The following is a 22,178-nucleotide window of genomic DNA, read 5'->3' as shown; positions in this document are numbered from 1 at the left end:
TTTATAGATGAAGCTGAGACCCAAGAGTGGGCTGTGATACAGAACTCTTAGGCCTGCGCTGTTGTTCTATGTCCCACAACACTGATTATGCCCAGGTATGGATAGAATATGCATATTAGCTTATTCATATGCACTATCTCCTATTAGCTAAGGCCTCTCCTCTGTGGAGTTTTAGGAAGAGGCATAAATGCTACAACAGAAAGTCCTGCAACACATAGTCAACTTCAGCTATACATATATACATCCATGGATAGGAGCAGGACATCAGTGCAGGCACAACAAATGTGTGAATAATCCTAAATAGTGAATAGTTATTTTTATTCTTGATACAAGATCATTTTATTTTTGTAGGACTTTTTTAGGAGTTGGGGTAACCTTCCTAATTTTACTTGCTAATCTTCATAGTAAAATGAGTAAATTCATAAATCATACACCAGATGGCCGAGGAAAGCAGCCCATGAATGTGTTAGGTGGCACTTATAAAAAGGCTTTTTGGGAAAGGATAATCTTATAGTTATGCAAGGAAATGATGTGATTCACTAGATTATATGTGTTTGGCAATGGAAAAGATTAGAAAAGGCAGTTTTTTTAAAAAGGAGGCATGAGATACAGTAAAACAACTGGATAAGAAGGTATTAAAGGCAGAGACTAGGGGCATTTATTTCTATTCTGGAGAATGAACCAGACTCCAGGCCTGTGTGTGCCCCCACTGTACCCCTTGCTTCCTTTCCAAATAGCCAGTAAAAAGGCTGCTATGAAGTGTGTCTGACAAGCAGTCCCAATGGCAAAAGAATATCAAGACTGTTTCAATTATGTACAAGAAATGTGGAAAGGCTACAAACAGACACAGGTATTAAGGTGTTATAATAGCTTTACAAAATATTATAGGAGAATTCAGAGTTTGATAATAGGTATTTGACAGCTTTCTACCTCTTAGAAAGCTGTATGTTCTCTGTAGACTCAAGATAACGTTAATAAATAAGTTTAAGACTGCTTAAGCCTGCCTCTGTTGTTTTTTTTTTCCTTTTTACAATAAATCAAGCAAGGTATTTAATTTCTTAGTGAGTATAGCAAACACAAAACCCAAAGTGAGTTCACAAAAACTTGGAAGCTGAGGATTATCATTTAAGAGAGAGAAAAGCTCATCTCAAAAAGCTCTAAAAACAATATTGTTTCTCTTCAGCTTTCCTAAAACTGGTTTAAATGTCATTTCTTTGAAATTGTATTTTTTAAATATAACATTTACATTATTTGTAGCTTCTGGCTGTTTGTATCATAAAACCTTGTTTTAATAAGGTGATTGCACTAGAATGTACGATCCAGTGTCTCAGAACATCTTCAGTTCCATAAAAGCAGGGATCTTTGCTTTTGTTTACCAATGTTTCCCAAACATCTAGTATAATGCCTGGCTCATGGCAGGTGCTCTATATAAATTTGATAAATTAATTAATGAATGAATCGTAACTAACCAAAGGAAGCCACTCACATAAATGGTCCTTACTTTGTTAATGCCCCAATTCAAAAGGTAAGTAGAATAATTTTCAAAACACTTTCTAGCTTTTTCCTGTCCTTTCCCTGGGTTAGTCAGTGACAGGACTGCTCTGTTCAGAAAGACTTGCCTTCATATTCCACTTCAGCTTTCAGGAAATAAATAGATTTCACTCATTTCATGCCATCTCAGAAAACCCTCTTTCCTTTAAAATTAGACATTTGTCCTCAGTAGCACACATAGCTCTATGCTTATAAAACACTTTTCAAACTTACAAACACCACACGAGAAATACTCAAACACACAAATATTCCTTAAGCTAGGATCTACTCAATGACTTCTTATAATGGTTAATTAGGTAAGAATACAAACTTATTAGCCAGGGCATATTTACTTTACTCCTTGGAAAGAGACCACTCTCAGTGTTCACTATAAATAACCTTTGTATTTCCTAGATGTAAATAGCAACAGATACGGAGATGAGAATAATCATTCTGGTTATGATGCCAGCATTATCAGGGAATAACACTATTCCATGATAATAGCTAAATACAATTTGCCAGACTATGTCTAACTTGGTGATTACGCCTCTTCTTACCCTTTTTTTCCCCAGTACACAGTGTATTTTACTTTGAGAAGGCCTGGCTTTCTAGCTTTTGACACCTTTGGGAAAAAATGGCAGCTTTTTGTGTGGGTACAATAACTTCTCAGTAATAACTCATCTAATCATGGGGGTGTAGATTTTAGATGACTGCTTTGGAGACAAGACAAAGTCCCATTTCTCATGTATTTTAAAATTAAAAACTGCTAATTTGGGGGTATTAGCAATACCCAGATTCATTTTAAAATAAGTGCTGAATCATTTGTATATTTGGAGACAGCTGTGGTCGCAAAGAACCAAAGTACTTTTGTTTGTTTGTTTGCTTTTTATGGCACCTATTATAGCTCTTTCCAATAATATTACTCCTCTGACCTCTTCCATTGACATATCTTAATCTGCCATAGCAATTCTGAGTATGCGTAGGGCAGGTAAGGACAACATTTAGGAACAGAGTGTTATTAATCTTATTTTAAAATAAGGATTGAGATACATGAGAAAAGCATCAAACTAATTCATAATGTCAGTAATTTTAAGAATATTTATATTAAATACTATTAATAAGAGATTAACAGAATTTTAGAATTTTAATACTTCTTAAAAGTCTCTTGGCTAGTGCAGTAAAATGAAACCATGCCAAATTCCCAAAGGGCAAAAAGAACTGACAGCTAAACCTCAGCAATTAGAAACAATATTGTTTTAATGTTGTCTTTGTTTTTTAGTCATTTCAATTGTAAAAGGCAACTGAAACTTAGGTTCTCACCATCTATATAAAAACTGAGAGAGGAGGTCTCAGATTGTGTGCGGTGCCACAGAAAGCACTGTGTGCATATTATATTTAATGCAATACAGATACTTTAGCTTTAATTTTAAAACAAAACTCAAGAAAACTTTATCTCCGCCAAAGAAAAATACAGCATTTGCACGATAATATAGTTGTGGTAGCAACAGTGGAAAAACAAGGTACAGCCACATAGACAGCAGTATGTGAAAGGGAAGAACCTTGTCAAACCCATCTCTTAATCTACTTTTTGTGTCAGTGATTAGGAAGGAAAAAGGTAAAAAATACAGTATACTTCACAAAACATCATCCATTCAAAAAAGTGTCTGGAAAAAGCACAGGAAAGATAATGGAACCATTCACAAATGTAATTGTCAGAAAAACACATATATCAGCGAAATACATGCAGTTCTCAATGCAGTTACATAGGAAATGAGTTTTGAAATGATCTGATTCTCATATTATCTCTGGTCAATGATTCAAGTTGTCAGTTACTACTTTTTCTACTCCTTTCCCAATTTTGTGGCTAATAGACTAAACACCACCCTAATTACAAAAAAGACAAAATAGCCCATTTAAGAAACATGAATTAAATTTCTGAGTTTATCTACATCTATGATTAATTTCAACTTTTGAATGAGTGGTTGTGAATAGCCTAACTCCCTTGGTAGAACTGTAAAAATAATTGTATGTGACCAAGATGAAAGCAGAATGTATTCAGATTTGGATATCAAACACAACTTGTGAAGTTGGAAATGTACATCCTTCAATTGATACTAGCCAGTGTCATTAAGCCATAACAACAGTAAAGCTCATATTCTCTCAAGAGACAGAATTTGTCTTTGTCTTTAAATAGCCAATGTGAAAGATGTAATAAAATACACAACATTTTCCCCCTACCAGATGCATGATGGCTACCTTTGAAAGAGGACTGATATAATTGTATATAAACTTGGCTTTGAACTATTTCACAGGTAAACCAATGAAAAACTGCCAGTCACACTTAAAGCAAAGAGAACACGTAAGAATTCTCCCACAGAAATTTACCGTTCCTGCATCAAGCAGTTCCCTAAATAACCATTGATTTATCCAACAACCTATAACAGTTGGGCACTGACTTTATGCATAGCATTTGCTAGATGTTGCTCAACTTCTCTTCCCAAAGGACCCTCATTCTCGTCCTGATACTTTGGGTGTATCTGGATGTTTTTCACTTGTGAAACCCACTCTTCAGAGTATGTCTTTCAATTTTACCTTCAGTAAGATGCATGATGCCCTTCAGAGTAACTGATGTTTCTGAGTTAGAGAAAAATTCACTTGCTATCAACAGGTTGCAGCGAATTTGCGAGCCTTTCTTTCATTTCCCTAGAAACACAGGATGTGAAGGAACAGAGTAGCAGGAGGGAATCACAGATGAGAAGGAAAACTGTCGCCAGAGAAGATGAAAAAAATTCATGTTCTATACTGCGTTCATCTGTAAAAAGACAAAATGTGGTTAAGTTTATTACACTGATCTTGTGAAATGCAGATTCATACATTAAACATTGCTCGTCTATTCTAGAATGAAGTAGTAGGAAGATACTTGCAATGGCAAATAAATACCATGGAATGAGAGGGCCTTCAGCATGTACTATCTATTATTCTGGGCTAATCAAGACCTTTTATATCACCTAAGCTGATGGATTATTACTCTGTTGCCCACTGGCTTAATTTTGTGAATCCGTCCAGACTGCATAAAGCTTTTTGCTGTTATGCAAGTCTGGGGACAGAGCAACATGTCAAATCTGCTCATGTGAAACAAGGGTGTGGAAACGCTGAGCCATATGCCAGAGGTAGTGAGGAAGGAGAGGGAAATGATACATTTCCTCTAAAGGTCACTCAGTGGGTAAAATCAGTGACTGTGTTTCAGGTACAGGCTAAAGAAGCAGAATTACTAAGAACTCCTTCACCCTCCCCCGACCAGTGCCTTCTGCCCAGCTGCCTTGACCAGGACAACTTATAGTAAGTAAATTGTTCATCCAAAGGATACTAGCCTGCCAGTGACTTCCTGTCTGACTTCCACACTGGTGTTTCCCCTTAGACCAGATGCTTTCAATTGAGGATGATTCTGTCCCCTGGCAATGTCTGAAGACATTTCTGATTGTCCCATCTGGCTGTGAGGGTGCATGTGCTTACTGGTATCTATTTGGTAGAAGCCAGAGGTGCTGCTGAACCTCCTGTGAAGCACAGGAAAGCCCTCCTGCCAATCCCCCACAAATAATTCTGTAGCCCCAAATACCAGTAGCACCAAGACTGAGACACATGGCACTAGACTGGAAAGCCTCCGGAGAACTTTTTTTAATCCCAAGTGCTCAATAGTGTATGGTACATAGTGGGCTCTTAGGAAAATTATTTTGGATTGAAAAGCACAGTGAAAGTGTTGCCCCTATGTTTCAGTCTGGCTCATGTTTCAAATGTGTGCTTAATAAGGTGGACTACAGGGGCAAAGAGAGGGAGGGAGGGGGAGACAGATAGAGGAAGAGAGGAAGCCTGGATTCAGATCCTGTCACTGCGTGACCAGGGCAAATGACTTAACCTCTCTAAATCTCAAAGTCTTCATCTGTCAAAAGGGGATTAATAGTACCTAGCAGATAAGCTTGTTAAATTAGATGGTATATGTAAAATGTTCAGTATGGTAGACAGAAAGTAGTAGACGATTAATAGCTAGTCCTATCATTATGAGCTTTGGCTAAAGGCCTCTCGGAGAGTAGAGTGGTTCTATTATAGTCCCAGAGGAAAACACTGATTACATAGGAAATCCAGACTAAACAAATACCCAAGTCATACTGCAGAAAACACTGGTGCTCTGGCTGTCTTGGACAATTTCGTCAGGAGCCTATGGTCCTACTGCTCCTGAGGCTGCACCAGGCGTTCGCCCCTGCTGCCACCCTCTTTCAGAGCTGCAACTTCCAGACTTGGCAGAAGACAGCCAGCTTTGGGAGAGCTGCTTCTGTTTCAGAGTATACACCCTGATTATAAGAGTAGATGCTGGATGGAAGTCATGGCCAAGGGGCAGGCCAGCAAACCACTGCGGAGTCAACCCAATTTAGAGACTGATTCAACTTCTGTCTAACCAGTGCCGTGCCTAAATTATGAACTCTTTTTTTTTTTTTTTTAATTATAGCCCTTTTAGCTCTTTTAAGTCTTCTATGGGTTTAATGGGAGACTTTAGTGGTGTGTAGAGGGTGTGTGTGTGTGTGTGTGTGTGTGTGTGAAATGGATTTATTTTATTCTACAAATGAAATAAATGAAATCATCTGAAATGGAATGGAATGGCTATGGTGGGCCATAGCCCACAAAGAGGACCACAAAACTGTTTCCTGACATGTGCTTAGCATATTTAAATTGCTCTCACAGTATCATCCTGAGAAAACAGAGAGCAGTCCAACTGCTCCACAGGACTGCAGAGAGGGAACCAATCCATCTATTTTCTCAGTAATGGTGATGACAGAGATGCAATGCTGATTGCCAAATCCCAAACACACACAGGCCTCTCACCCAAAGGCCATGATGCCTTTGTCTTCATAACAGAATAAACCCAATCCTGTACAAACAGTTTCTTCAGGTACATGTTTTGAATGGGGCAAAGATTAGCCTTTTGTGGGAGGCTTCCCAGGATACTGGACAAAAGCATGCACTAGAGACTCACCAGGTAGATTCAAATATTCTTTCTACCATTTACTAATTGCTTGATCTTAGTCAAGTTACATAAAAGGGGCTGTGTGGGGAGGAGAGGTTCTGTTCCCACATCTGTCAAAGTAGGAAAAATAATAATACCTAACTCAGAAGGTGGCTGTGAGGACTGAATGAGTTACTACCTGTGAAGTACATGGTATACTGTAAGTGCTTAATGTCATCTATTAATGGTGGTGGTGATAATGATGTAATTTGCTCAGGAACAACAAAGGAGGTGTAAAAAATCCCCCCATTTTACAGTTCCTGTGATATAACATATTTTCTGAATAGGGCTTTATATTTATTCCACTTTTGTGCCAAGCCTATAAAGCCCTTTATACCTTTATAGCAGTGTTGGGAGCTACATCCTAGTAGGATCCTTCTTACACACAGAAAAGGTTCATTTTACACTTGCCAATAGGAATGAAACTATTTCGCTGCCACAATAGCTAAGTGTTTTTCTGAATGGCTATTTCGTCAACAACAATCAGAAAGGTGTAAGAAAGTACAATCTCCAATGATTGTAGCCCGTGCTTAAGGTGAGGGAAAAAGTCAAAAAATTGCACATGAGAAACTTGAATCCAGGCAGATCTTACTGAGGCCTTATCAATGCATTCTCCAAATATCTGAAGAGTGATGCCCTCTCATTCTCACTCACCTTTCTCCTCCCTGCCTTCCTCTCTTTGTTAAGCACCTACTTTTTGCCAGGCACCAGGTATACAGGAAGGAAGAAAGGCCAGTAATAACTCAGGATATTTTTTGGAAGCATTAAATAAATTTTAAAAAATGAGCTGGAATAGCTCCATGTGGAAAAGAGCTTAAAATTAAATAGCATCAGCAAAAATCCAGCCAAGCAAGCAAAATCTTTAAGAGGAAGGATTTTAGGCTGAAAGGCAAACAATACTAGTTGATATACTAAAAAACACCCCCCCAAAGGAAGATGCTCTCTTTTGTGGACAATCATGTTCCCATTTCTATCACGAATCTTATTAACTATTTCACTCCTTGAACCTTCTACTTTTGGCAAGTCCTTCACAGCCCCAGGAGCTAGTTGTACAAATTAGCTCTCAAATATAAAGCAGATGAAGTAATCTCAGTGCTGCTAAAGTATAATTCTCTCTAATTATTGTAACTACCAAGCATTAGTCTCTCCCTTTCTAAAAATAACACTCCCTCCCCTCGACACAGTGATGAAATCGCATACTGAAGAAAAACATTTGCTTATCAAAGAAATCTTAGTTCCACAACGTATGAAATTTCTACATGGCAACTTTAAAGCGGAGAGGAGGAAACCTGAATATTAGAAACGTCACTTATTTTTTGGAAGGTGCTGAATGCCAGGAATAAAAATCCCACTGATTATATAGATGGTTTAAATCTAGCAGCTCCAACTTGTCATGGCTCACCTGAGCACTGCACTCTCCTTGGCTCTGCCAGGGCTCCCTCCTGCAGACAGGCCCAGGATCTGCCATGGTGCCCTCCCTGCCTCTGAGCACACACACTTACTGACAGCTACACACAGGCCAGCCATGGTACTCACCATACTGTCGAATTCTACAGAGCCCACTATCCGAGACACCTCGTCAAACTCCTCAGGAGACATGGGGAGCAGGTTGTCTGTGGTCTGAAGTCTAGAAGGGTGACTAAAATGGGGAAAAAGGAAAGAGCAATGTCAACACCTGAGTGATGAAAGCACTAGTGCATACTTACACACTTCATCTTTTGTCTGTAATTGAATTATCACGTTATATTTTTATTTTGGGTAAGTGCATACACTTGTAAAATACATTTGCAAAAGTACAGCTCATGGGAGGCTCATGTCCCCAGCCCAGCCCCTTGGGAAACGTTTCACACTCCAGGGATGTGATGAGCAATAGCCAGACTGGAATCTGCGCCACTTCTGCCTGGGTAAGCCTAGGTGTGAGCGTGTGCGGTGCACTACCCTGAGATGACAATGCCTCGTGGCTTACCCTGGACAGAAAAGCACCAGAGAAATGTCTGGGGAGTCCCTCATCCCTACCTGGAGGTTTGAATGCAGATAAAGCTGCTCCACACAGTGTTTTTACATGAAGGCTACATCCATTCACCCCAAGACAGTGCTGCAGGCCAAATAACTGACAATGACATTTCCAAAATTTTTTCTACCTTTTATAAAATGAAACAACAAAATCAAAGCAAGTGGAGACAATGTATCTCAATCATTACTTTGGCCTTTTCTAGATTGAAAAGAACTACTTTCCCACTCTGATCAATTTTTGCTCATTTTATTTATACTTTTTCAAAGGGTATCAGTTTTTGGAAAATTTATGTACCTTAAATACAAATTTTGTTTTTGGCTTTTTTTTTTTTTTTTTTTTTTAAGGTAGTAAAATGCTGATAGGCAGTAACACGGGGATCTCAACAAGTTCAGCTGTGATGGCGACAGCAATTACAGTGGAAAAGTAAAATACAAGCATCTTCAACAGGCCCCAGCCAGGAGCAAGGCTGGCTTGAGGTTTGTAAACATGTCACTCTTCTGTGTTCACTTACACTTCAGACACAGAAATCAATTCAGTCTTGATATATCCAGTTCCTTTAGGGCCATCAAGTTCCATTGGCTCTGGTGCTAGAAATAAACACATTGTGTATGCTTTCCATCAACAGAAATTACTTCAGAATAGAACATCAACTTTTCGGGGGGATTCAAGTTCTACTGTGCTTCTAGGCAGCCTAGCATCCTAAAACTTTAAGGGGCTATAACCTCCCTGCCCGAGTCACCTAAAATTCTAGTGGGAATGCATAGGCAATGAGAAGAAAAGGGCAGATTTCAGCAGGACACTAGCTAGGAGCTTTCTCTTTACACAACTTGAATTCTTACAAGAAGTTGGAGCCCAAAATATGCAAAGTTCTATCTAGTTTATTGGCATTAGCTTGGCTAATGAATCTTCATAGCTGTCAAGGTAAGCTGGGGGCATCTTCATTCCAAAGTAATTGTCCTAATATTGAGATTTCTGATTCTGAAAAACAGCTTTGTTGGTGTGTTCCAAACAAAACAGGTCTAATTTGAACTTTCTCAAATGCAATTCATTGACAACTGAGAAGCAAGAGACCTGTGTTCTCAGATGAGGCCTCCTCTTAATAATTATGTTAAAAAAATAGGATCTAGTAAGTAATTGGGCCACCCTAAACGAACCACTTCACTTCTCCCAGGCCTCAGTTTCCTCAACTTTAATGTGAGCAAGATGCCTTCCATTGGTTGGCCACAGTTCCTTATTCTTTACCCCTTTTCCTGTGGAAACAGTGGTAGTAACAAATACACAAGACCAGCAATGGACTTTTCCAACATTCCTAAAATAGGAAATTGTCCATTCATTTTTTACTAGCTGTATCAGGCCAAATAATGCATTATGTTTCACCTGCACTGAGTTTATACCATCTTTTGAAAGCCTACTCTTACCAATTCAAAAGCAAAACACCACATGGGTGGAGTTTGAGAATAACCACCCCCTCATCAGGAAGGACTGTGCCACGCTGTTACCACCTGCTTGCCCCACTTACCTTCCTTTGGCCTGGAGTAATACTTTCCAAAGGCATGGTCTTTGTCAATATTTGGATACAAAAACTTCAGGGGATTCTCAGGAATATTCTCAGCAGCCATGACTTTGTAATTGCGAATGATGTCAGGGAAAGTAACAGCAGAAAGTTCTTTCTTCGTGTAGGGTTCAACCGCATGGAAGTAAGGTTCTAAAAAGGAAAAAAGCTAAGTGAATCCCATAGAATATCCCAAAATGAAAGAGGACAGAGAAATAAAACACTGCAGAGTTGATGGATTTGAGTGAACCTCATAAGAACTAATCCCAATCTAAGCGTTACAACACATATAATAGACTGCTTTATTTCTAAATAAATTATAATACTGTCTCAGGGAAAATAAAGGGAGGTACTATTCTCAATAACATTCTATTTGCCATTATTTGCTTAGATTTATAAATCTGGGCAAAAAAGCTTTACTAAAAACGTTTAAAAGCCTGCATCTTCAACGATGTGCTGCCCATAGGCACATAAATAACTCACTACTAAGTGGGTCATCTTGGCTTAAGCTATAGATTTAAATTATTAAAGATAAACTCACTTCTGTTTTTCTTTTCATATTGAAAAATCTAATTTTGTATTAAAATAAATGATGATATATAGAAAACACTTTGAAATTAAAAAAAGATCCTATTTCCTACATTTCCCTGTAACCCTTAATGTAATAAACCATGGTTTAATTTACTCCCATTCTTATTCCCACACCAAATTCAGAGCCTTCTTCCTAGCTGATACAGTATCTCCCTTTGGGTGTCTACCTTCCAGAGGCCACGGTTCAGGTGCTCTGGGGAGCCTGCTGTGGAACATGAGACTATGCTGCCATCCTAACCCTTCCTGGCTGGTACTGTCCTGCTTGACCTTTCCTGGTTGCCAAGGGTTTTCTTCATCTCTGCTTGGTCTGCTAGCTCTGTCTCTCTCGGCTAGTTCAGGAAGGGAACAGGGTAAGAGGAAAAGGGCAGGTTCCAATGACTACTGCCCATGCCAGACTCTCGTCTCAGCCTCCCTGCTTTTTCCTCAGAAGAAAAACAGAACAAGAAGAGTATTCCAGAAAAACAAATAGAACAAGAAGAGTATTCCAAAAAAATAAATATAACAAGAAAGAAGACTATTCCAGAAAAATAAATAGAAGAGTATTCCACAAAAATAAACAGAAGGAGAGTATTCCAGAAAAATAAATAGAACAAGAGTATTCCAGAAAAACAAACAGAACAAGAGTAATCCAGAAAAATAAATAGAACAAGAAAGAATAGTATTCCAGAAAAATAAATATAAGAAGATATTCCAGAAAAATAAATAGAACAAGAAGGGTATTCCAGAAAAATAAATAGAACAAGAAGAGTATTCCAGAAAAACAAACAGAACAAAAGTATTCCAGAAAAATAAATAGAACAAGTGTATTCCACAAAAATAGAATATATTCCAGAAAAACAAATAGAACAAGAGAATTCCAGAAAAATAAATAGAACAAGAGTATTCCAGAAAAATAAACAGAACAAGAGTATTCCAGAAAAATAAATAGAACAAGAGTATTCCAGAAAAACAGAATATATTCCAGAAAAACAAACAGAGCAAGAGTATTCCAGAAAAACAAACAGAACAAGAAGAGTACGGCAGAAAAACAAATAGGAGTATTCCAGAAAAATAGGAAAAGAGGAATATTTCAGAAAAATAAATAGAACAAGAAGAATATTCCATTTTGTGTCTACCCACTGAAAGTATAAAAATTACTGAAACAGGCTGGGCACGGTGGCTCAATCCTGTAATTCCAGCACTTTGGGAGGCCAAGACGGGCGGATCACGAGGTCAAGAGATCCAGACGATCCGGGCTAACATGGTGAAACCCCATCTCTACTAAAAAAAAATACAAAAACCTAGCTGGGCAAGGTGGCGGGCACCTGTAGTCCCAGCTACCTGGGAGGCTGAGGCAGGAGAACAGCGTAAATCCGGGAGGCGGAGCTTGCAGTGAGCTGAGATACAGCCACTGCACTCCAGCCTGGGCGACAAAGCGCGACTCTGTCTCAACAAAAAAAAAAAAAAAAAAAAAAAAAAATTACTGAAACAAATCAGTTTTTCCTCCTGCCCTTCAAATAGACCAAACTCTGAACAACAGTGAAAAGTCATTAGTTGGTCTTCATGATTTTTTCATTTATGCTGTTGAGCTTCACCCTCAGAAACCTGCTTCATAACATCAAGGTTTCTGGAGTCTTTTAGCCATGGACTCATTTGATTAGATAGAAACCCAATATATGATAAAGATAAATTTGCAGCTGCTCTGTTTGAAGGCAGGGTAGAGGCTGCCACTCGTCCCAACAGGCCCTGCATCAACTCCCTGGCTAATGATGTGTATGAAGTCTTCTCCCGAAGCCTGTCCTCACTGCACACTCTACTCTGGGATGACCCTAAGAGAATCTGGACGCTTACTCCTGTGGGAAATGTGATTCCTTCCAAGAACGGGTTGCAGATTATATTGACTCACATCCTTGATCTGCAGATAACGAACCTGATGCAAAGGAAGGAACTGGCCTTGTCTTTTCAAGACCATCATTTCCACAATATGTTCCAGAGAGTGAACCACAGATATTTGTGGTGGTTTATTAAATCCTAACGGGGTGCTCATTTGGGGAAGTATAAGATCTGCAATTTCATGTCCCAAACACACTATCTGTATGAGCTGACTGGCGGCGATGAAGAGGAACTTCACACACGTAGAATGGTGGGACTGTGTGCTCAAACTCCCACTTACCGCCTCCGTTCTGGGACCGCTCCACCCATGTGAATGTGATGGCCCCTTCCCGGGAGCTCTCACTGAACCGCAGCAGGAAGGTCCCCGGCTGCTGGTCCTTCAACAGGGCGCGCTCTCGCTCCTTGCTGATGAAGCCCATGATGCACCTGGATATCAAAGAGACGGACGGAGGGGCTTTTAGTTCAATCGTGATTTCCATTTTCATGCTAACCTACAAACCAAGAAAATGGCTGGAATGTGAGAAAAGAACCTACGGTAAAAAACGTAGACTATTTTAAAATCTACTGAGTTGTCACTTAAGGAAGCATTTCACTTATACATGTATACACTAAGGTTTAAAAAAAAAAAGAAGTATGAACATGTTGTCAGCAGGATGCTACAGATGCTCAACAAACATGAGTGGGATTGAGCCTTTTATTGTTCCTTGATTATTCTAAAGGCCACGAGAATGTCTGAATTTACACATCTTTTTTACTGGAGAGGAAGACCTAAGCAATATATTTTCATATTCTAGCCCTTCTGATCAAGTTAAAACTTTTGTTGAAATATCAGCTGATCCTGGCAATAAGCCAAGATAGAAATGATTTACCCAGTTAAAAGGGTTTTTCTTCCTTCCTAGGGGCCACATAGTAGGTGCTCAAAAAATTTTTGTTGAGTGAATGAATGCATGAATGATACTCAGAGTTGTTGTTTTCAATTTAGCTTTGCCAAGACATATATATGTACTAAGAAAGCGTAAGGTTAATGTTATGAAGTTCTACTCTCTCGAAGCCCTGAAGGGACAGCCTGGAAATGCACACCTCCGTGAGATTCACACACGCCTAGTCAAATACTGAAGCTGGACTCAGGCCTTGTCTCAACCTCGCAGCACTAAAAATATGTTTCAAAATGCATCTAGCAGTGGCCCTTACCCATCATTCCAGAGAGGAAGCAGGTGTTTTTTAATGAGTTCTAGGATGCTTTCAATCCAAAGCCAGAAGGGAAAATTTTTATCATTTATGTTTTCCTGAAAGTATACAAATGCACACATTATGAACAAAAATCTAAAACAGGACTTACCATGGTCCCTCCCACCACCATTTGTAAAGACTCCCCAGGTGCCAAAGATGCAACTATCCCATTCAGCACAGCAATGGGATTCCTCCCTTGGCAGGGAATATCAAGCTCTCTCCCTGCTGTTATCAGCATTCAGACCAGGAGCTCTCCAGAGCTCTCCATTTCCCTGGGCCGGGCTCTGCTTCCCTTTCCAAACAGTAGCAAGCCAGCCCGGGGGTGACCTCCGGCGTGAATCACGGAAACACAAGCTGCCCTACGCTAGCAAAATCCAGCAGTGCAAGCTGGTCCGCACTGTCTGGCCACCCCAGCAGATTCTAAATGTTCCCCACAGTGGGCCCCTCTGCTGAAGCAGGCCGTTAAACTCGTCTGGCTGGTCAGGCTGTGCCACCCAGCCCAGAACATACATTTCACACAGAAATGGCTAAAATACTGCTGGGCAGGGGTCCAGCGTGAGTGAACAGAAGCCTCATTTCAGATATGAAAGAATGTTATCACTCAGGCAGGTGCTTCCTGTCAGACTCCTGCTCGGAGACCAACCTCCTGCACTGAAGAAAAGTAAACAACTTGCCCGGGGGGCTCCTTGGCCAGAGAAGAACAGGCCAAAATCAGCAAACAGCTAAGTAACTGTCACAGCAAGAAATATGAGAACCCCGACCAAGAGCAAAAAGGACTCAGAGAGCATAAAACCCAGACAGTCCTCACCTTACAAAACCTTGTCCACGGAATGAGACCATCGGGGCTGGCGTTAGGACCTAAACAAATAAAAACCAGATTTTTCAGCAAACAGAAACTGATTCTAAAGCTTTGGTTGGATGGATGGCTCCTGTATGTGCTCTCAAGGAAAAGAGCCAAACACCCAACAAAGATTTGATGTACACAGTTGACATTTTTGGATACCTTAATGCCAAATTAACTGAGCAATTATAATACGTGCTATAAAAGGGTGGAATTTAAATGGTCTAAAATATGTGTATGTTGGTTTGAGTTTAACGGCAGGAAGGAATGGATGGCAGATTCCTGGGCACCACGATATGAGAGTTTTTAGGGAAAGTGGAAACATCACAAAGCCTTACCATCTGCTCTCTCCCTCCCCAGCCCCTCTTTTCCCTCCCTCTCCTCTAAAGAGAGGACAGTCCTTTTAATGTCCTGTTCATGTTACACTTCCTTCCATGACCATCAGCTGACGTTGCCTTTTGCACTAAATCAAAGGTGCTCTGCTGGGCCTCCAAGAGAAGCCTCCCTATCCAATGCCTCTTCCCACTGCCTTCCTCTGCTGCTCAGCAGAGCCCCCTCCCAAGCACCCTAGAGAATTTTTTTCCAAGTTCAATCTGTGCCCAAGATCACCCCTAGATCTTCAGTGTAACTGATACTTGACTTCACAAGTTTATTTTAGACATTATTTATGCATTTCCCTCAGCTCTCCTCCAAATAGGACACAGGCTCAGGGAGTCTGATGCAAATCAAAAGCAAAGTGAGATAAATGAGAGGAAGAAGCCCAGGGGTTATCAGCTGCACAAATTAAAGCAGCCCGGGTGAGAAGAGGTGGTAAGCCCATTATCTGTCTTCAAAGGGAACTACAAATAAGCCATTTCAGTTAGAAAAGATATCCTTCTTAACTCTCGCCAAATAAAGAAATGGAATAAGGGAATTTTATACTTGTATTAAACAGCACAAGATCACCACTGTGACAGCTGCATAGCCAAGAGAAGGCACTGTTGGAAGCCACTGGGTGAGGAAGAGCCTACTGCTGTTTGGAATAAATGCGGTGCTGCTCTACAGAAAGCAAATCTGGATACAAGTTGTCCATGGATTTTTAAAGAAATAGTTCAGATAGCCCCACTCACTGAAAGATTAGACCTTGAGACCAGTGGATCTTTGATTTGTTTAGTATGAAGGACTAATAAATGCACTGACATTAACCACTGACAGGGAAATATCTACCACTGTCTAGACTCTGCCTAATCAGGCAAAACTGCAGATCAAAACAAGCATCCTCCTGTGGGGACGGCATCCCCTCACCTGGGCCCACCTGAGTCAAGGGCCCTGGGTTTATGCTGCAGAGGGCAGGCCCCAGGACTTTATTCTTATCATGTCAGGGACTTCCTTTCTTCTACCCCAGGTTAATGGTTAATAGGCCTTCATCTTTCTCATCCAGAAACTTATTTCAGTCACAAATAATATATTTTACATAATTCATAAAACTTTCCCTTGGGAATCCATCCCAGAAATCTTAATATGAGACAATGAGGAAAGGATTCATTTAAATGTTACCAGGTCCATATTTCTTTCTAAGGTGATATATGATTCTCACTTAGCTATAATAAACTACAGCTTGAAAAGCTGACAGATTTTAATACTTTTTTACCTTTCACAAAATAGCAGAGGGGGAAAAGAGCAATAAGAGAGGTATTTTTATGAATTTCAATTTTTATAAACGTAACAAGTTAATATGCATATACCAAGAAGCTTCTCTCCCAACATGTTCAGCTGGTCCACATTAAGACCTCTTTTGGTGACAGAGGAAAACTGCCAACTCAGCACTTCTGAAAGCTGAGCCCAACGTGCACATGGTGGATTCAGGAAGAAGGACAGATTCTAGAGAGAAAACACCCAAAATCTAAGGGTTACTACAGAGACACCAGTCACAAGTGTGGCACTAAAACATATGTCCATCCCAAAGTTCAATTCTAGTTTATGTGACACACAGGTGCTTTCACAGTAGGGGAAGAGAAATAGTCAATTTTCATTATTTACAGATGCACATTTGTGAACTTGTTTACTCACTAAAATTTACTTGTAACTCCAAAATCTAAGCACATGACGTCTTTGGGGTCATCTGAAGACACACCCATGCACACAGCAGCAAAGAATTTGAGTCTTTTAACACTTATGTTTCCAACTGAAGCCAAACAAAATGACACTTGCTTCCTGTTTCAGCTCTCATAAGAAAAACGTGTCCTTTTTGAAGCCTATTTAGTGCCATGTTTTTGCATTTTGTGATTGCTGTTGGTGATCACTGTTTAAAATGGTGCCCAAGCATAGCGCCACAGTGTGGTCTACTGTTCCTAAGCATGGGAATGCTGGGATGTGCCTTATGGAGAAAATACATGTGTGAAGCAAGCTTCACTCAGGCGTGAGTTACCCAGTAATCCTGACTATAGGTGTAATGTTAATGCCTCAGCAAGTATATTAGATAAGGTGTCTTCAAACAGAAACACACATAAACAATGTTATGCATTGATGGGGTGACAAAAATGTTGTGACCAGAGGCTTGAAGGAACCTAGCCTTGTAGTTCCCTTAGGAGCAACAATTCATTATTTGCTAATTAAGTGTTCCTGGTAACTTCAAAAAACATAACTACTTCGAATAATGATAATGACTATAATTAATTAACAGTGAGTATCCACACTCTAAGAATGGAGCATGCTTGTTTAGTAGATGTATACATTTTAAAAATAATAATGATAAAGTGGTATGGAATCACTGACTGCCCTAGCTTACTCACATGGCAGAAAAATCATAATTCTCATTTCAAATACATATCCATGCTTCACATTCCCAGATTTACTCAAAAGCCTTAGAAATACCACAGGAGCTTTGTCACTTCTCCCTCAACAACTGGCCACTGGGGCTATTTCAGAGATGCAGCAGTGAGAGCATGGGGTCTGCTTAACCCTGGGACCAAAGCAAATGTATTTTCCATACCCTGGGTTCCGCCACCAGCATGTTGTACCAAAGGATGGAGGCCCAACCGCTCGGGAGCTGGCTGACGTTGGAGATCACCACAACAGGCAGAGAGGTCGTCTAAAGGATGACAAAGACCTTGAAATCATCTGAATCACAGAAATGTCACCTTCAGATAACTGCTTAGCCTCAACTAAAAGCAGGGGATTATTTGTAAATTTGTACATATTTAATACTTGAAAATGAGAAATGTTAAGTTCTGTTCTTTTGTCCAGTTTAATTTGTCTTTGATGTTTCAGTTAAGAAATAAGTCCCTAAAAATAATAATAGCTATAATAACTAACTAAGGGGTATGCAATATGAGAAGATGAAAACTGTCACAATGAAAACACAAAATGTGGAGGGAAGGCAGAGCAAAATAAATAAGTCCCAATGCTTACTGTAAAAAAAATTAACATCAGCTATCTCAACTGGAACATTTAAGTTATAGAATTTGAAGGTTAATTCAATTCTCTAGCTTTCTGGACCATAAATTAAGGTTAAGGTAGTATTAGCTGAAAAAGATCATTTTTAAAACAATTAGGTAAATATCCCTAAAACAAAAACTGAGAAATAAAAATACACGTAACAATTAAAAGTACAAATAATGAAGTTTTCCACCTCAGGACCATAAAAATAAAAGTCTTACCTCGAGGTCAATTACCAAACCAGGCTGGCACAACTGAGTTTCAAAACTAAGGGAGTGAAGCTCTTCAGTAACGATGAGAGGACCCTTGGAAGAGAAAAGGAAAGAAGAAAAGAATATAACCACTTATTCACAGATCCTGAAGCTTTCAAAAACCCAATTAACATTGCAACAGGCCACAGAGATCCTGGACCCAACCAGCAGCAAGTCCAAAGACTCAATATTGAATCCCTTCCAGATTTAATGATTCTGAGTATCAGTGTGCTCTGAAAGATAAGTGCCTGAAGTTATGGCAAGGATTATAGATTCAGAGCAATAAATGTCAATGGGGAAAGAGCAACTAATGGCTTTGTGACCTAAGGCTTCTCAACCCTCAGCTCTGTCTGCCTGCCTAGTGTGGCTGCACATCTCAATGCAGATGGGTGGGGAGGAGGTGAGAGGGCTGGGAGTAAGTGCACACTTGGGATTGTCTACTGCCTACCAGAAAGGCTGACTCACATCAACTTGGTAGGTCACAAGGTGCCTTGGTTTCGGTAGAAATGGATAGATTTCAAAGTGCCTTCATAGACATTACCTCATGAGAACCTCACAACTTAGAACTAGAGAGGTACAACTGCTAGACCCAGGGAGGTCAAAACAGTTCAGGTGCACACCAGGGCTAGAAGGCATCTTTGCACTGCCTGGGCCTGTGTTTGTCCCACTGCTCCATGTGACCTCCACTGGTCCTGGTGTGGAAGGACTGCACGCTGTGTGTGCATAAAGGACGAAAGTGTTCTAAACCAAAACAACTCCAGATATTTTATCCTTTGTCCATAGTTCATTTCTGAATGCATCACAAACCCAACTTCTTAAGGATCACGTTGTAAAAGGAAACTGATGCAAAGGCAATGCTTCTGGTAGGGGATGCCATGGCCAAAAAACCCTCTTGGCACACAGCAAGGCAGTCATCAAAGTGGCCTCTCATTCCAACTCTGACAGTAACTCTCTGTGCACCCTTAGCTAAATCCTGCAAACTTCCTGTGACTCAATTTCTTCACCCACAAGATGCGAAGAATACAAAAGCCCACAATAGCTACTCCACTGAGTGTCCAATGAATTTGTGTGCAAAATCGTTTGACAATAGTAAAGTACAAATGTGGTGTTTTTACTGTTGTCACAGATATACCAAGTACCCAGCTCATTTGCTGCTCTTCCCTGCTGGGTCTGAACTCCTCTGTGAGGTGTCCCCAGCCACCAACTGACCTGCCCTTGCTAGACAGACCTGCCTGATTTGGGCCCATTCACAACATAAAGAGACTCTCACCTCATTCGTTCTGGTGCCAGCATTTTTCTGTTCTTTCAATTGCTATAAAACAAATAATCATCTTATTAAACACCATGGTAATGGTCAAAGTTGCTATCTTCATTTACAAATGAGAACAAAGTTAGGACTAGAAAGAATGACAGACGTGACACTATCTTTAGAATGCAGAACATGGGACAAAATGGCCCTCGTTCTGGGTCCATGAGCAGAAGCACGTTTCCCCAGAGGCCTGATGGTGCAGACACCAGTCTGGAGGGATCTCTTGGAATCGCCACCGGCTCCTCTCCTGTGTTCAAACTTCCCCTGAATGATTCCCCCGTGCACCTTCGTTAGCTGTTTCATGCCCCGAGGCTCAGGGGACAGCTTCACCCTCCCCTTTCCCTCAGCAGAGTCCTCCAGGCTGGGCCCAGTGACTCCAGGTCCAACTGCCCTCAAGTGGACATCAATCCCTGAGCTGCCAAGGGAGCAGGCTGGGGCCCTGAGGGCGGCTCTGAATACCATCAGGCAGCTGAGTTGGGCTAAAGCTTTCAAGTCAGGTAGAGCTTCCTAGCTAGGAGGCTTGCTGGATCACAAAGCAGTCTCTAGTGAAAAAGGATGCCTTTAACCTCCTGCAGGTTCTGAGCCCAGGGAGAGCTTTGGACTCAGCACCCACAGAGCCTCACAACAATTGGCAGCCCCTGTGTTCACAGAGGAGGAAAGATGGCACAGCCCACAGAGAGCACCCCGCTGGGTCTCTACTGCCTGGGGAATGAGCTCTACTGCCCTGGAGAGAAGGTGGCAGAGTCAGGCTGCCGTGGAGGCAGGGGCTGTGGGCGGGGCCACCAAGAAGGGGAACACAGGGGCTGAGGAGTGAACCCTGGAGTACGGGACCACACTTGGAGGGTGGGGGAAATCACAGTCAGGACACGGGAGCCATAACCTTTGAGAAAACTGCAAGCGTCTACAGTGAGTGACTGTGGGGATCATGCAGGCAGCAAGTGCAAATCATTTACGTACACACAGGCTCATAAATTGTTTTTACTGTGAGTGATACAGCCCAGAAAATGGAGTGAACAGTCATGGGATGAGGAGGAGAAACCAAAATGCCCCAAGTGCTGGTGACAGGAAGTCACCAGCCACAAAGTCTGCAAACCCCAGCAGGGGGCGCCCTCCATATGGCAACGTGCCAAAAAGGGTCGCTCTATTGTCAAAAGTCCTAAGAAACCAGAGACAAAGACAGGAAACTCATGTCCCTACCAGGTGCCGAAATTCAGCCGCCAGACTGCCATTGGTGGACTCCTCCATGTTCATCACCTTTGTGTGCGTGCCCAAAATGTTGAACTTCCTAAATCTATACAATATAGGAAAGAAATGCTGAAAAGTCTTCCAACTATTAAACAAATAAAAATATAGCACAGTGTAGCATAAAGTACATCACGTACCCTTTTACTGTATTTCTCTCATTCACATCTCTGCAAAAAAATATATATATAATCACATATGTGTATTTAAAATTTGAAATAAGCTTAAACAAAATTATAAGAGTATAAGAACATAAGAGTGTTAAGTGAATGATAAATAAAAAATAAATCTACACCTGTGGGTTTGCGGCCTTTCATTCACTCCCTGCCTCCATCTACCCATATTAGGTCTGGCAAGTATCACTGAATGACCTTGGGCAAATAAATGGTCTGGGCCTCACGTTGTTCATTTGCACAACATACTAACAGTGCCAACATACGGGACATCGTGAGGAATAAACTAGTTAATTCCTCACCAGTACACCCTCAATAAATGTAAGCACCAGCACCAGTACACCCTCAATAAATGTAAGCTATCGTTATTGTTTATTGGGCAGCTACTTGGTGCAAGGCCCTGCACTAAGCACTGGGGATCCAGCAAACAGCACTGCCCAGTTGTCACAAAGCTCAGAGGACTTCCAATGTGACCATTTAATCCTCATTTTTATTCTCTTTTAATGCTCTCATGAAAGTACCAGAAGAGTCAGTTATCTGGGGGTAAGTGGGAAGTTTAAGTTTAAAGACTGAGGTTGAAATTTTGAAAGACTTTGCACTTTTATATCCAGTGATTACTTTGTCATGTTCTGGCCAAATAATGTATCCATGAGTGTCCTAGATGTAGACTACAAATCATGGGCTCACTCACAGATCTATTAGTTCATCTTCCTTTCCAATCTCAACCAGAAGTTTAATGCTTTCGCGAATGACAATCACCATTAGCTACGGGAGGGACCTATTTTCCTGTTTGGAAAAAAAAGAATTTAAAATAAAAGGAATAGTATGATAAAAGCTGACTTTTCAAAGCTAAGAAGACAGTCAGCTGGAATTGACAGAAAAGACACAGGGGCCTGAAGCAGCTGAGAGGAGCTGAGCTGACGCAGAGGACGGTAAACTGCAATGGCCACACGACCCTTGTGCTTATTCCCTTTAGGAAGTAGGATGTATTTCCCTGTCCCCCAAATCTCAGCTGGCCTTGATTTGCTTTTAGCAACTGGATGGAAGGGAGTGATGCTATACACATTCCAAGGCTAGCACTCACAGGCCTTGTTCACTAG

At 40.8% G+C, this 22,178-nt stretch overlaps 1 protein-coding gene across 2 annotated transcripts in view; it reads right to left on the bottom strand.

Annotated features, from left to right (window-relative positions):
* Nucleotides 1-2,769: 2,769 nt before the first annotated feature.
* The window catches only part of STAT1 (signal transducer and activator of transcription 1, 91kDa), a 43,958-nt gene continuing 24,549 nt past the window's right edge, over nt 2,770-22,178 (bottom strand). For both annotated transcript variants that reach the window (XM_011974223.1, XM_011974222.1), the window contains 13 exons: nt 21,046-21,075; nt 20,861-20,954; nt 19,625-19,666; nt 18,325-18,408; nt 17,658-17,756; nt 16,411-16,546; nt 14,654-14,703; nt 13,807-13,901; nt 12,896-13,041; nt 10,120-10,305; nt 9,112-9,187; nt 8,123-8,225; nt 2,770-4,342 (listed from right to left, as the gene is read on the bottom strand). In XM_011974223.1, the coding sequence (XP_011829613.1) occupies nt 4,328-4,342; nt 8,123-8,225; nt 9,112-9,187; nt 10,120-10,305; nt 12,896-13,041; nt 13,807-13,901; nt 14,654-14,703; nt 16,411-16,546; nt 17,658-17,756; nt 18,325-18,408; nt 19,625-19,666; nt 20,861-20,954; nt 21,046-21,075 (1,156 nt within the window). In that variant the 3' untranslated portion in view covers nt 2,770-4,327. The remainder of the gene's footprint in view (nt 4,343-8,122; nt 8,226-9,111; nt 9,188-10,119; nt 10,306-12,895; nt 13,042-13,806; nt 13,902-14,653; nt 14,704-16,410; nt 16,547-17,657; nt 17,757-18,324; nt 18,409-19,624; nt 19,667-20,860; nt 20,955-21,045; nt 21,076-22,178) is intronic.

This window comes from Mandrillus leucophaeus, unplaced genomic scaffold (assembly GCF_000951045.1).
Source record: "Mandrillus leucophaeus isolate KB7577 unplaced genomic scaffold, Mleu.le_1.0 Scaffold143, whole genome shotgun sequence".
Classification (NCBI taxonomy): Eukaryota; Metazoa; Chordata; class Mammalia; order Primates; family Cercopithecidae; genus Mandrillus; species Mandrillus leucophaeus.
The sequence above is the reverse complement of the archived record's forward strand: the minus strand, read 5'-3'. Positions and strand labels throughout refer to the sequence as shown.